The sequence below is a fragment of the Struthio camelus genome, chromosome 18, assembly GCF_040807025.1.
Source record: "Struthio camelus isolate bStrCam1 chromosome 18, bStrCam1.hap1, whole genome shotgun sequence".
In the NCBI taxonomy this organism is placed as follows: Eukaryota; Metazoa; Chordata; class Aves; order Struthioniformes; family Struthionidae; genus Struthio; species Struthio camelus.
Window position 1 is genome coordinate 18,819,847 of NC_090959.1, and position 11,690 is coordinate 18,831,536.

Sequence of the window (11,690 nt, forward strand, 5' to 3'; positions counted from 1 at the left end):
TGCTGACTTCATCAGGGACGTACCAGCTCCTCAGGAAATCCCAGAGGTGGAAAGCACGTGCTCTAAGAGGGAACATCACTTGGACCAGTGCTGTGGGGAGAGGTTATACTGAACTTGGGCGGCCAAAAGGTATTAGGATCTATAACCTTGGACAATTGGACAGCTCAGACATAAGAGGAGCCTCAGTGAACATGGCATCTTCTTCTCACTGTGCCTGCGGTCAGCTCAGGGGCACCCCTCTGCTTCCCAGTGAAGGGCTCATCCTGCCATTAGACAACTGAATAGTCAAGCTAATGGTGCTTCATGGCGTTTGGACATATGTCCACAAGGAAATGCGCTGCATCTAACTGCGTTATTTCATACAAACTGCAGATTAAAGAGATGCTCACTAGACCCCAGCATACACAAAACTAGGTTTGTCTAGTCACCCCCTGAGATGTTTTTTCCCCTCTGTGTGGAGGCAGATGCTTGGTTGGTTAAGATTTAAAATCATCTACCGCTTAGATACTTTTCCATAATGCGGCATGATTGGGACGCATCTAATCAGTCCATTTCTCAGTACAAGAGAAGCGAGAGGCTTGGAAGTGAACATTAAGTGATTCATCAGGTTAGGAGCTCTCCTCACTTCTCTGTCCTATTTGCTTAACTCTTCCAAGTTTGAAAATGAAACTTTGCTTCTGTGCTTCTCTTTCTCAGAAATACCAGATTCTGATACAAACGGAGGAGGACATGAATGGGTTTATTTCTTTGCTATTTCAATACAAGCATCCATATATCTCTGACAACAATTTCTTATAACAGTATAAAAAAGAGGTGAATGGACTTGTTCTTGTAGCTGCTTCAAAACACTTGCAGAAGTTTCAGGTACTAAAGGACTGATGGGTCCTTCTGGGTCTTCACACCAGTGCTTGCTACACGGTACTGTCTTCTCTTATCAAGTTGTAAGTCAGCTGGGAAAGCGCAGATCTGCAGGCCCACAAGGAGAAATTAAACATCCTGGAGAGATGTCTGTTCAGGCCCATGCAGTTTCAACTGAAGCTTTCCAGACTGGTTTTGACCCGTTCCATCTCATGCAAAAAACTGTAGAACTGCGGCAAAGTTAACTCTAGAAAATAGAGGCATAAAATCTTAGAGTTCAGGTTATGCTTCCAATACTGGAAAAGCCATTCTGGTGCTATTGCAGAACAACTCACATTCACCTAAGCTAGGCAGGATTAGATATTTTGACTCTTGGCAGCTGTTTCTTTACTCTAGCTGGATTGCATGGGGATTCCAGGCTAGGATTTTCATAACATGAACTGACACTCTGCAATTTTCTTCTTGTTTACTTTCTTCTTCTGCCCTGCTACTTCCTGACTGCTTTTGACGGTTCTGTATTTACTTATGCAAAGATGCAAAGACTGTCCAAAAATTAATGTTCCTAAATATTTCCCAGAGCGACTGCAGCAGGGAGAGGCCAGGGCTGGAACAGCCGTCAGCATCTGCCCAGCGATGCTCTCACAGTGACCCCTGCTGGGGCTGCTTCCAAAGCTCCTCTGTCTCCGTTAATGCCCACAGTCTCTCAGAGGTGCAACTCAGCTTTCACCTATTTAAATATTTGCTGCTCTTCTAGAACAGTTAACTTACCCATGTATACATTTTCCATTTGGCTCCCTTTTTTGATCACCAGCTTCAACTTGGGGGGAGAAAAAGCAGAGATATTTTAATTAAGATGGTCCTATATTCCAAGCATCATGAAAAGACATTCTGCGGTGAGTTTTAGAGCGTGTAAACTGCTGTAAGACACAGGCTTCTTTGACTGACAGGCTTTTCAGGACATGTCACTGTAGGAATAGATTCCCTAGGCATTGGGAGGATGTCTGGAGCTCCTTATAAATGATCACATCCCCCCGCCCCGAGATAGCGTGACCTTTGCTAGACTGAGCTTTTTGAACAGCTTTTCAGAGCGGGTTGCGCTTCTGTGATACACGATGTCTTCAGAAGAGAAACAAACAGCTGCGTGCCTGCTTTCTGCTGGCACTTGCATTGAGAAGACAGGAGAACATGCGCTGTTGTAGGGCCTGTTCCTATGAAATCCAGCTTTCTTCTGGTCTTAGATTGTGCCTTAACCGCACTATAACCTGAACTTTCTGATGTAGGTGATTTACCTGCAAGAAGATACTTCCCACTTTTTCCAGTTCACTGCTCCCAGCAGTCACTGTGAGTCAGAAAGAAGAGAGGGGAGATAATCTGTTACCTAAACTGTGAAATAAAAAATTCTTTGGCTGAGAGCTGCTGTTGGGTTTCAGTCTCTGCATGCTGCAGGCTTCCCACCCCAATCAGTTTATGTTTTAGCTCCATTACCTCCAAACTTCCACTCCATATCTATCAGCTGGTTAATCATCAGCGTCTGACCAACAGCCAGGCGTGTTAGCGTGGGGGAATTCAGCTTCCACTGCAAGAGCACAAGACATGTGAACAATCAGTTTGGCCAAGACCTCCCCTATTGACGCTACTTGTAATTTCAGCATAACCCTGAAACGAGTCAGAATCGTGGTAGAAGTGCAAAGTGGATGTGTGTAAAGGGACAAACTAATGCAGACAGGAGGGCCTTCAAAGACGTTTGGAGTCCTGCTAGGAGCTCCGTGTGCCTTGTCACTTCTGGAAACTGTGTTTTGGGTGGGGGGTGGGGGGTAATTATTATTATTATTTTTTAAACCACTGGTTCAATGTAACAATATCTGTGCAAAAAGTCATGTGTTCATGGAACTGCGTAAGCACTGGGCTCTCAGCGGGTGAAGGAGGAAAACAATCAGATGAAAGCTACGCAGAACTGCAGGAGTCAGTAAACCTGTGAGGTACAGGCCGCTCTGAACAACAAGTGTCATTAGAGCGAGTGTTTCTTATCAGTTATCCGAAGATCTTCAGTTCAGGATTCTGAGCTGGTTTTGAAGCAACTGCCCAAAGTGCTGGTACATCTCAGTATCTCAACGGGGTTTTGCACGTTCCCATTCCAAGCCTGTTACGTTGTTGTTAATTTAGAAACAAACAAAAAATATTAATACCTGTTCTGCAAAATAACTTGCTTTCTCTTCACTGAGTCCTGTGGGAGAAAACGCATGAGATTACTAAATGGTAACTATTAATTAGCTTTTATTTTGTGAAAGTCAGGTGACCTACCTAAAGCGATAAAATCTGCTCTGACTTGTTCAGAAGACAGATTCCTCTTCAGGGCACCTAAATAAACAATGCAAAGAAGAAAAATCAGTTTTTACCAAGTCAACAGTCTTTACTGAGTCAAATAAACGTAGAGATGGAGACCCTGCAACAGAAAGACTTTGTTCATGGACTGTGTTTTGAAACAAACCACAACTCACTGAAACGGGAAATACGGTTGCATCTGCTGGTATCCTTGCAGATGCCCAGTGCTTTAAAAGTCAGTCCCCTGTTTAAGCGCCTGAGAGCGAGCGAGTTCAGTGCAGGTATCCATGGTAACAGCAGCAGCAGCCTTGTTTTGAAGTTACTGCTCCTTCTCCTATAGAAGCTTTGCTTGTTAAAGGAAAACTGTCAAGGCTGGCAGGCTACTAATTTGACCTACCTGCTGTGTTTTGGATTATGGGTGTGAACATGTGCCCATAACACTTTCTCCCGCTGCGCCTGCCTCCTTTGTTCTGGGGCGCAGGCAGCACATGGACGTTTACAAGGATCCTGTTCTCCAAGGCAAGAGCAGGAACCTCATAAATTCAGGGAGCCTGCCGGCCCCGCGTGGCTTTGTAGCTGTGCAGCACGTAGGCAAAGTTATCTGCTGCAATGTGTTCTGATATGTCTGTGGCGTCCCAGAGCTAGCCAGCAGTTGCAGAAGGACTGCAGCGCATGCACATAAACAGGGACGGCGAGACCAGGCTAAACGTACCTACTCCAGGAACAGGAAGGGGGGAAAAGCCGATTCCAGGTTAAATGCCTACAAGACAGTTGTAGGAAAGGAAATTATTCAGAGCTTCTCCAGGACAGAAGAAATGGCCCAAAGTGGTAGGATGAAAGTGTAAACCAAGTGCTGAAAAAAGTCATGCATGGCTTCACAGCTGTGAGGAGAGCTACAGGAAACCCGGGCCTGAAGGATACTAGTAAGACGACTATTAATAACAGGAAGGATCAATGGGATGAACTCGCAGCGGAGGCGGTTGGCACGTTATCCTGTCAAACGGCAGCCGTAACATCAGAGTAATCTTATACAGCGCTAGAGTCAGATGGGGGTGTTCAAAGGGAATTCCCCCCTCCCTCACTACTTATGAATGAGAAATTGCTGGACACGTAAGTGTTTTTCTAAAACAAGACTTCAAGGACAGATGTCTCGTTTATGTGACCTGGAACTACGCCGGTTTCCAGCCGGCTCTGGAGAGGTGTGAATACTGTCTCCTCTGTCTCAAGCAGCACTTTGTCCTTGTGGGAATTACCGTACCGGGTCACTTAGACGGTAGTTCCTACAAATATTTAGTGCCGATATAAGTTTGAACTGGTGTAACAAAACATGTGGATTTACAGGTATGAGTTAAACCAAGCTCTGTTACTGTGACACGGTGTTGTGCATGCATTTAATAAATAGATGTTTAAGTGAGTTTAGTTAAACCTGTGAAACGAAACCTGTGTGCAGGGTGTAAAGAGGACAAAGCCTGACTCAGTAACAGGGATACTTCAACGGGAGGGTGATTTTGGAATTGTTGACAATTCATTGTTGATGCTTGACTCCTCAGTCATCATTAGCTACCATTAGCACTTATTGTGCAAATCAAATGCACCACAGTTCTGAAGATGAATGGACTTTAGCAGCATGCAGGAATGGACACAGTAGTTTGGCCACTGGCTAGTATATGCACACGTATTGCTTACCGTTAGGTACCAGAAGAATACTTTTGACGATGTTTTTCAGAGGGCCTAAGCTGAGTTTATTCATGGTGGCAAAGTCTGAGAGCTGGGTCAGAAACCTTTCCACCTGATCAAGAGAAAAAACAGGCACACAATCTTATCTCTGCACATGTCTCGCCAGAAAGCGGCAGTGGAGCGCTTCTGGGCGTCCTGCACGGGCCTTACCTCCTTGGGCTCTGTTAGAAAGCGGAAGATCACTTCGGTCAGCGCTGAGAATTGCTGTGAACAAACAGGACAGTGTTATGGAGCTGGGCATCAGCAGGGTACGTTTCTCAGCACCCTGCCAGGCCCCATCGCCACCACAAAATGGCAGTGGTATCGCACCTTGATGCAGCTAATGGAAGCTGCTAGTCTGTCCTATCTAGTCCCCAAACCTGCCTAATGGGAGATGATGGGAACATCTACTTTTGTGTTTGTCCACCCCCACGGAGTAACCCGACTAAATTGAGAATGGGAAAAGAACTGGTTCAAGGCCTGGTTACTGCCTTTGGGTTTCCGAGGTGGAGAGCTGGAGCACCACCGCCTCCCTGCAGCTGCTGGCACGACTACGACTGCTGGCCGTGACCGCGTGGCTACCGAGGCGATGCTGCACATGATTCCCATCCTGCGCTTGCAGTTAGACTTGCATCAGCTCATCGGATTGCAGACGGCTGTATCCGCGCTCTGTGACAAAGGTGACACCAGGGTTTGACGTACCCAGGGGTTTGGTGAACATGGGTTTGATGTAACCCGCGGTCCAAGCGAGCTCAGGTGAAAAATCTGCAGGTCTTCCACTAACTGCAGCGTGAGCTGACTCAGCCTGTAAGGTGAGGTGGCACGCGGCGGCGCGGCGGCTACGGGAGGGCACGTGCGGCCTGACCTCGGGACAGAGAGGAGGCTCCTTCACCTCGCCGCTGCATGGCAGTTGCAGCCCAAACGCCGCACAGAGAGGAAGCGGCGTGCGATGGGAGCCTCTCGCTGCAGCGGGGAGCGACACAAGCCTGTCCACCCCCCCCGACACCTTGCTGAGCGCCCGTAGCCCCCAGAAGGCAGCTCCCGCAGCATGGGGGGGCTCGCCGTGCTGCGCGAGGTGGCGGGCGGCGGCGTATCGCAGGGCCTGGATCCGTGCGCGGGCGGCGAGCGAGCACGCGGCACATAGCGTGAAGCAGACATGAGAACCAGAGAAAGCGCTGTTTGCTGCCGGTGCAGGCTGAGACCTCAGGGAGTCCCCAGCGGCGGGGCCAGCCGGGCTGCGGGGCACCGCCGTCACCGGTGCCGGGGCTGTGCCGGGCTGCAGGGCACTGCCGTCACCGGTGCTGGGGTTGTGCCGGGGTGCTGGGCACCGCCGTCACCGGTGCTGGGGTTGTGTCGGGGTGTGGGGCACCGCCGTCACCGGTGCCGGGGTTGTGTCGGGGTGTGGGGTACCGCCGTCACGGGGCCGGGGTTGTGTCGGGGTGCTGGGCACCGCCGTCACCGGTGCTGGGGTTGTGTCGGGGGGGTGGGGCACCGCCATCACCGGTGCCGGGGTTGTGTCGGGGGGGTGGGGCACCGCCGTCACCGGTGCCGGGGTTGTGCCGGGGTGCGGGGTACCGCCGTCACCGGTGCTGGGGTTGTGCCGGAGTGCTGGGCACCGCCGTCACCAGTGCTGGGGTTGTGTCGGGGTGCTGGGCACCGCCGTCACCGGTGCTGGGGTTGTGCCGGAGTGCTGGGCACTGCCGTCACCAGTGCTGGGGTTGTGTCGGGGTGCTGGGCACCGCCGTCACCGGTGCTGGGGTTGTGCCGGGGTGCTGGGCACTGCCGTCACCGGTGCCGGGGTTGTGTCGGGGTGCTGGGCACCGCCGTCACCGGTGCCGGGGTTGTGCCGGGGTGTGGGGCACCGCCGTCACCGGTGCTGGGGTTGTGTCGGGGTGTGGGGCACCGCCGTCACCAGTGCCAGGGCTGTGCCGGAGTGCTGGGCACCGCCGTCACCAGTGCTGGGGTTGTGTCGGGGTGCTGGGCACCGCCGTCACGGTGCCGGGGTTGTGCCGGGGTGCGGGGTACCGCCGTCACCGGTGCTGGGGTTGTGCCGGAGTGCTGGGCACCGCCGTCACCAGTGCTGGGGTTGTGTCGGGGTGCTGGGCACCGCCGTCACCGGTGCTGGGGTTGTGCCGGAGTGCTGGGCACTGCCGTCACCAGTGCTGGGGTTGTGTCGGGGTGCTGGGCACCGCCGTCACCGGTGCTGGGGTTGTGCCGGGGTGCTGGGCACTGCCGTCACCGGTGCCGGGGTTGTGTCGGGGTGCTGGGCACCGCCGTCACCGGTGCCGGGGTTGTGCCGGGGTGTGGGGCACCGCCGTCACCGGTGCTGGGGTTGTGTCGGGGTGTGGGGCACCGCCGTCACCAGTGCCAGGGCTGTGCCGGAGTGCTGGGCACCGCCGTCACCAGTGCTGGGGTTGTGTCGGGGTGCTGGGCACCGCCGTCACGGTGCCGGGGTTGTGCCGGGGTGCGGGGTACCGCCGTCACCGGTGCTGGGGTTGTGCCGGAGTGCTGGGCACCGCCGTCACCAGTGCTGGGGTTGTGTCGGGGTGCTGGGCACCGCCGTCACCGGTGCTGGGGTTGTGCCGGAGTGCTGGGCACTGCCGTCACCAGTGCTGGGGTTGTGTCGGGGTGCTGGGCACCGCCGTCACCGGTGCTGGGGTTGTGCCGGGGTGCTGGGCACTGCCGTCACCGGTGCCGGGGTTGTGTCGGGGTGCTGGGCACCGCCGTCACCGGTGCCGGGGTTGTGCCGGGGTGTGGGGCACCGCCGTCACCGGTGCTGGGGTTGTGTCGGGGTGTGGGGCACCGCCGTCACCAGTGCCAGGGCTGTGCCGGAGTGCTGGGCACCGCCGTCACCAGTGCTGGGGTTGTGTCGGGGTGCTGGGCACCGCCGTCACGGTGCCGGGGTTGTGTTGGGGGGGTGGGGCACCGCCGTCACGGTGCCGGGGTTGTGCCGAGGTGTGGGGTACCGCCGTCACCGGTGCTGGGGTTGTGTCGGGGGGGTGGGGCACCGCCGTCACGGTGCCGGGGTTGTGCCGAGGTGCTGGGCACCACCGTCACCAGTGCCAGGGCTGTGTCGGGGTGTGGGGCACCGCCGTCACCAGTGCCGGGGTTGTGCCGAGGTGTGGGGTACTGCCATCACCGGTGCCGGGGTTGTGTCGGGGGGGTGGGGCACCGCCGTCACGGTGCCGGGGTTGTGCCGGAGTGCTGGGCACCGCCGTCACCGGTGCCAGGGCTGTGCCAGGCCGTTGTCCGCCCCGGATCCCGCACCGCCTGCGGCGCAGGGCGGCCCCGGTGGCGGCAGGGCCGGGCCTAGAGGCCGCAGCATGGCGGAGCCCGCGCCGGGCCCCCTCCAGGCCCCTCCGCCGCCCGCCCGCCCGCCCGGCCGGCCCCCGGCGCGCCGCGGCCCCGCACCTCGGCGCTGAGCTGGTTCAGGTTGTGCATGTCGCCGCTCACCGCCTCTGGCACCGGCTCGCCGGTGAAGTTGAGCAGCCCCATGGCCGCCCGCCCCCGCTCGGCCCGCCCCGCCGCTGCCGCCCGCCGCAGCCTGAGCATTGGCAGCCGCACTTTCCGCGCCGCCGCCGCCGCCGGGCCGGGGCACCCCGCCGCCCCCGGGCTGCCCCCGCCGGGCCTGCCACGCGCCACGCGCCGGGCGCCCCGTCCCCCCTCCGCAGCCCCGGCCCCGCCGGCCGCCTCCGGCCTCTGCCCTGCGTGTGCCCCACGTGTGCTCCGCGTGTCCTGCGGGTGCCACCTGTGTCCTGCGGGTGCCCCGTGTGCCCCACGTGTGCTCTGCGGGTGCCACGCGTGTCCTGCGGGTGCCTCGTGTGCCCCACGTGTGCTCCGCGTGTCCTGCGGGTGCCCCGTGTGTCCCGCGGGTGCCCCGTGTGCCCCACGTGTGCTCTGCGTGTGCCACGCGTGTCCTGCGGGTGCCCCGTGTGCCCCACGTGTGCTCCGCGTGTGCCACGCGTGTCCTGCGAGTGCCACGCGTGTCCTGTGGGTGCCCCGTGTGCCCCGCGTGTGCCCCACGTGTGCCACGCGTGTCCTGCGGGTGCCACCTGTGTCCTGCGGGTGCCCCGTGTGCCCCACGTGTGCTCCGCGTGTGCCACGCGTGTCCTGCGAGTGCCTCATGTGTCCTACGGGTGCCCCACGTGTGCTCCACATGTGCCACGCGTGCCTTGCATGTGCCCCACGTGTGCTCCGCGTATGCCCCGTGTGCCCCGTGTGTCCTGCGTGTGCCTCACATGTGCCTTGTGTGTCCTGCATGTGCCCCGTGTGTCCTGCGTGTGCTCTGCATGTGCGATGCATGCCTTGCGTGTGCCCCGTGTGCCTTGCGTGTGCCTCGTGTGCCCTGCGTGTGCTCCGTGTATGCCACACGTGCCTTGCATGTGCCCCATGTGTGTTCTGCGTGTGCCCCACGTGTGTCCTGCGTGTGCCCCCCGTGTGCTCCGTGTATGCCACACGTGCCCCATGTGCCACACGTGTCCTGCATGTGCCTTGCGTGTGCCCCGTGTGTGCTGCATGTATGCCACATGTGCCTTGCCTGTGCAGTTTCCTGCGTGTGCCCCACGTGTGCCCTGTATGTGCCCCGCATTATGCCACGCGTGCCTCATGTCCTGTGTGTGCCCCACGTGTGCCCCATGTATGCCACGCGTGCTTTGCATATGCCCCATGTGTGCCTTGCGTGTGCCTCGTGTCCTGCGTGCCCCATGTGCCCCGCTTGTGCTCCGCATATGCCACGCGTGCCTTGCGTGTGCCTCGTGTGTCCTGTGTGTGCCACCCGGGCTCCCTGTGTGCCCTGCATGTGCCCCACATGTGCTGCCCCGCGTGTGCTCCCTGTGCCCTGCATGTGCCCATGTGCCTTGTGTGTGCCCTGCGTGTGCCCTGAGTGTGCTGCGTGTGCCCTGCGTGTGCCCCGCATGTGTCCCGTGTGTCATGTGTGCAGCGTGTGCTGTGTGTGCCCATGTGTGCATGTGCCCTGCACGTGCCCTGCATGTACTGCGTGTGCCCTGTGTGTGCCCCGCATGTGCCCCGTGTGTCATGTGTGCAGCGTGTGCTGCGTGTGCCCATGTGTGCATGTGCCCTGCACGTGCCCTGCATGTACTGCGTGTGCCCTGTGTGTGCCCCGCATGTGCCCCGTGTGTCATGTGTGCAGGATGTGCTGCGTGTGCCCATGTGTGCATGTGCCCTGCGTGTGCCCTGAGTGTGCTGCGTGTGCCCTGTGTGTGCCCCGCATGTGCCCCGTGTGTCATGCATGCAGCATGTGCCCCGTGTGCCGCGTGTGCCCGTGTCGTGCATGTGCCCCGTGTGTGCCCCGTGTGCCCTGCGTGTGCCCTGCGTGTGCCCTGCGTGTGCTGCGCGTGTCCCGCGCGCGCCCCGTGCGCTCGCCCCTGCGCAGGCGCCGGCGCCCCTCGCCCGTGGGGGAGCCCTTCCTCCCCCGCCGTGTGCCGCCCGAGCCCGCGGCCGAGCCCAGAGCGCCTTCACTCTTCCCCGGTCCTCCAGGCTCGCCGTCCTGGAAGCCGCCACCGCCTGCTCAGTGCTGCGCTCTCGGGCGAGGAAACCGCCTCGCTGCTCTGCAGGTGCGGAGCCTAAAACATAGGCGAGAGCGGGGCGAACCGTCGGCGCCTGCGGCTGCAGACGCCTTAGGCAAACCGCTGGCCGGCCGGCTGCCCGCGTGACCGCTGCGTGCTCACGCATGGTTGTTTCTCCATACCACAAAAACGCAAATTGTTAAAAAAAAAAAAAAAAAGGGCAGAGTTTCTAGGTAGAACGATTTATTTTTTTCTGGAGAAATTCCACTTAGGGCCTGGAGGTCGGCCGCGGTTCGCCCCTCGGTCGGCCGACTCGGCGCGCGCTTGCTGAGGACGACGGAGCTGAACGACTCAATTGCCTTGAGCTGTTGCTTTGCAACGCTCCGAGAGCAGGAAAATAAGGTCTCCCAAAGTTACTTTGCTCTCGGTGCGACTGTATCCCATCCGCTTTACCTGGGAAGCCGCTGGCCGGCTGCCCCGGTGGCTCCTGTATAAAAGCTTTTGTGAAAAGTAGAACTGCGGCAGTCCGCAACCCTTCGGTTTTATTACCGACACTTTCAGTTGCAAATGAGAGCGTAGAAATTTTATAGCGCCTTCCATTGTGAAGATATGCCAGCTAGTCCTTTATAAACAAGGAGTTAAGCAGCAAAGCGCCACCAACAATGAGGAGCTGAAGGAGATATTTACTGGTCGTCTGCCTAGAAATGCCACTCAGGCTTCCTTTTCTTCTCCCAGTATCTTAGTTCGGTGCGGTTGTTGCATACATCCTTTGACTGGGGTGGGACCATGCACCTTGATTTAATAGTGCTGTGGATGCAAAAAAATTACCTGCGGGAAGTGCCTGCAGGATTTGACCCAAAGTGCTAAATACACCTTAAAACAAGGTGCAGACTTTTTACATTGTGAGTAAGGAGCCACTGGAATGGTTTGTCAAGCCCTGTGGTGACGTGGCCACACTGGCCGTTTTAAAACCAGAAGGATATGTTTTTCTCTAAAAAAGATATTTAATTTTAACTAAAATTTATTCAGGGAAAGTTATTGTGTAACATGGGAAGGCCAGAGCGCGTGAACATAATACTCCTTTTGCAACTTAGAATTTTACCTAAAGTCTTCAGTAAATTTTTATAACTATAAATTAATAATTGTAGATAAGTGTGCAGTCTCACAGTGGAGTGAGTAAGTGTAGATACGTGTGCAGTACCCAAAATTCACCTACCTTGTACTGTGTGGCAGAAAACCTTAAGCAAGGAAAGAGGCAACTCGCAGCCT

At 56.9% G+C, this 11,690-nt stretch overlaps 1 protein-coding gene across 1 annotated transcript; it reads right to left on the reverse strand.

Annotated features, from left to right (window-relative positions):
• Nucleotides 1-720: 720 nt before the first annotated feature.
• COMMD7 (COMM domain containing 7) lies at nucleotides 721-8,489 on the reverse strand. Its single transcript, XM_068911927.1, has 9 exons — nucleotides 8,308-8,489; nucleotides 5,068-5,121; nucleotides 4,867-4,969; nucleotides 3,160-3,216; nucleotides 3,045-3,082; nucleotides 2,344-2,434; nucleotides 2,148-2,197; nucleotides 1,627-1,675; nucleotides 721-1,105 (listed from the first exon to the last, which is right to left on the reverse strand). Exons 1-9 carry the CDS (start codon nucleotides 8,446-8,448, stop codon nucleotides 1,029-1,031), a joined length of 660 nt encoding a protein of 219 aa, XP_068768028.1. The 5' UTR covers nucleotides 8,449-8,489; the 3' UTR covers nucleotides 721-1,028.
• Between the last annotated feature and the right edge of the window lie 3,201 nt (nucleotides 8,490-11,690).

What these genes read in the sequence shown, in the direction of transcription:
- COMMD7 (XM_068911927.1), bottom strand. Translation starts at nt 8,448, where the DNA reads ATGCTCAGGCTGCGGCGGGCGGCAGCGGCGGGGCGGGCCGAGCGGGGG. An exon ending in AGCAGATTTTATCGCTTTAG is followed by an intron (nt 3,083 to 3,159) that starts GTAGGTCACCTG and finishes TTTCTCCCACAG; the next exon opens with GACTCAGTGAAGAGAAAGCA. An exon ending in CAAGTTATTTTGCAGAACAG is followed by an intron (nt 2,435 to 3,044) that starts GTATTAATATTT and finishes GTGCTCTTGCAG; the next exon opens with TGGAAGCTGAATTCCCCCAC.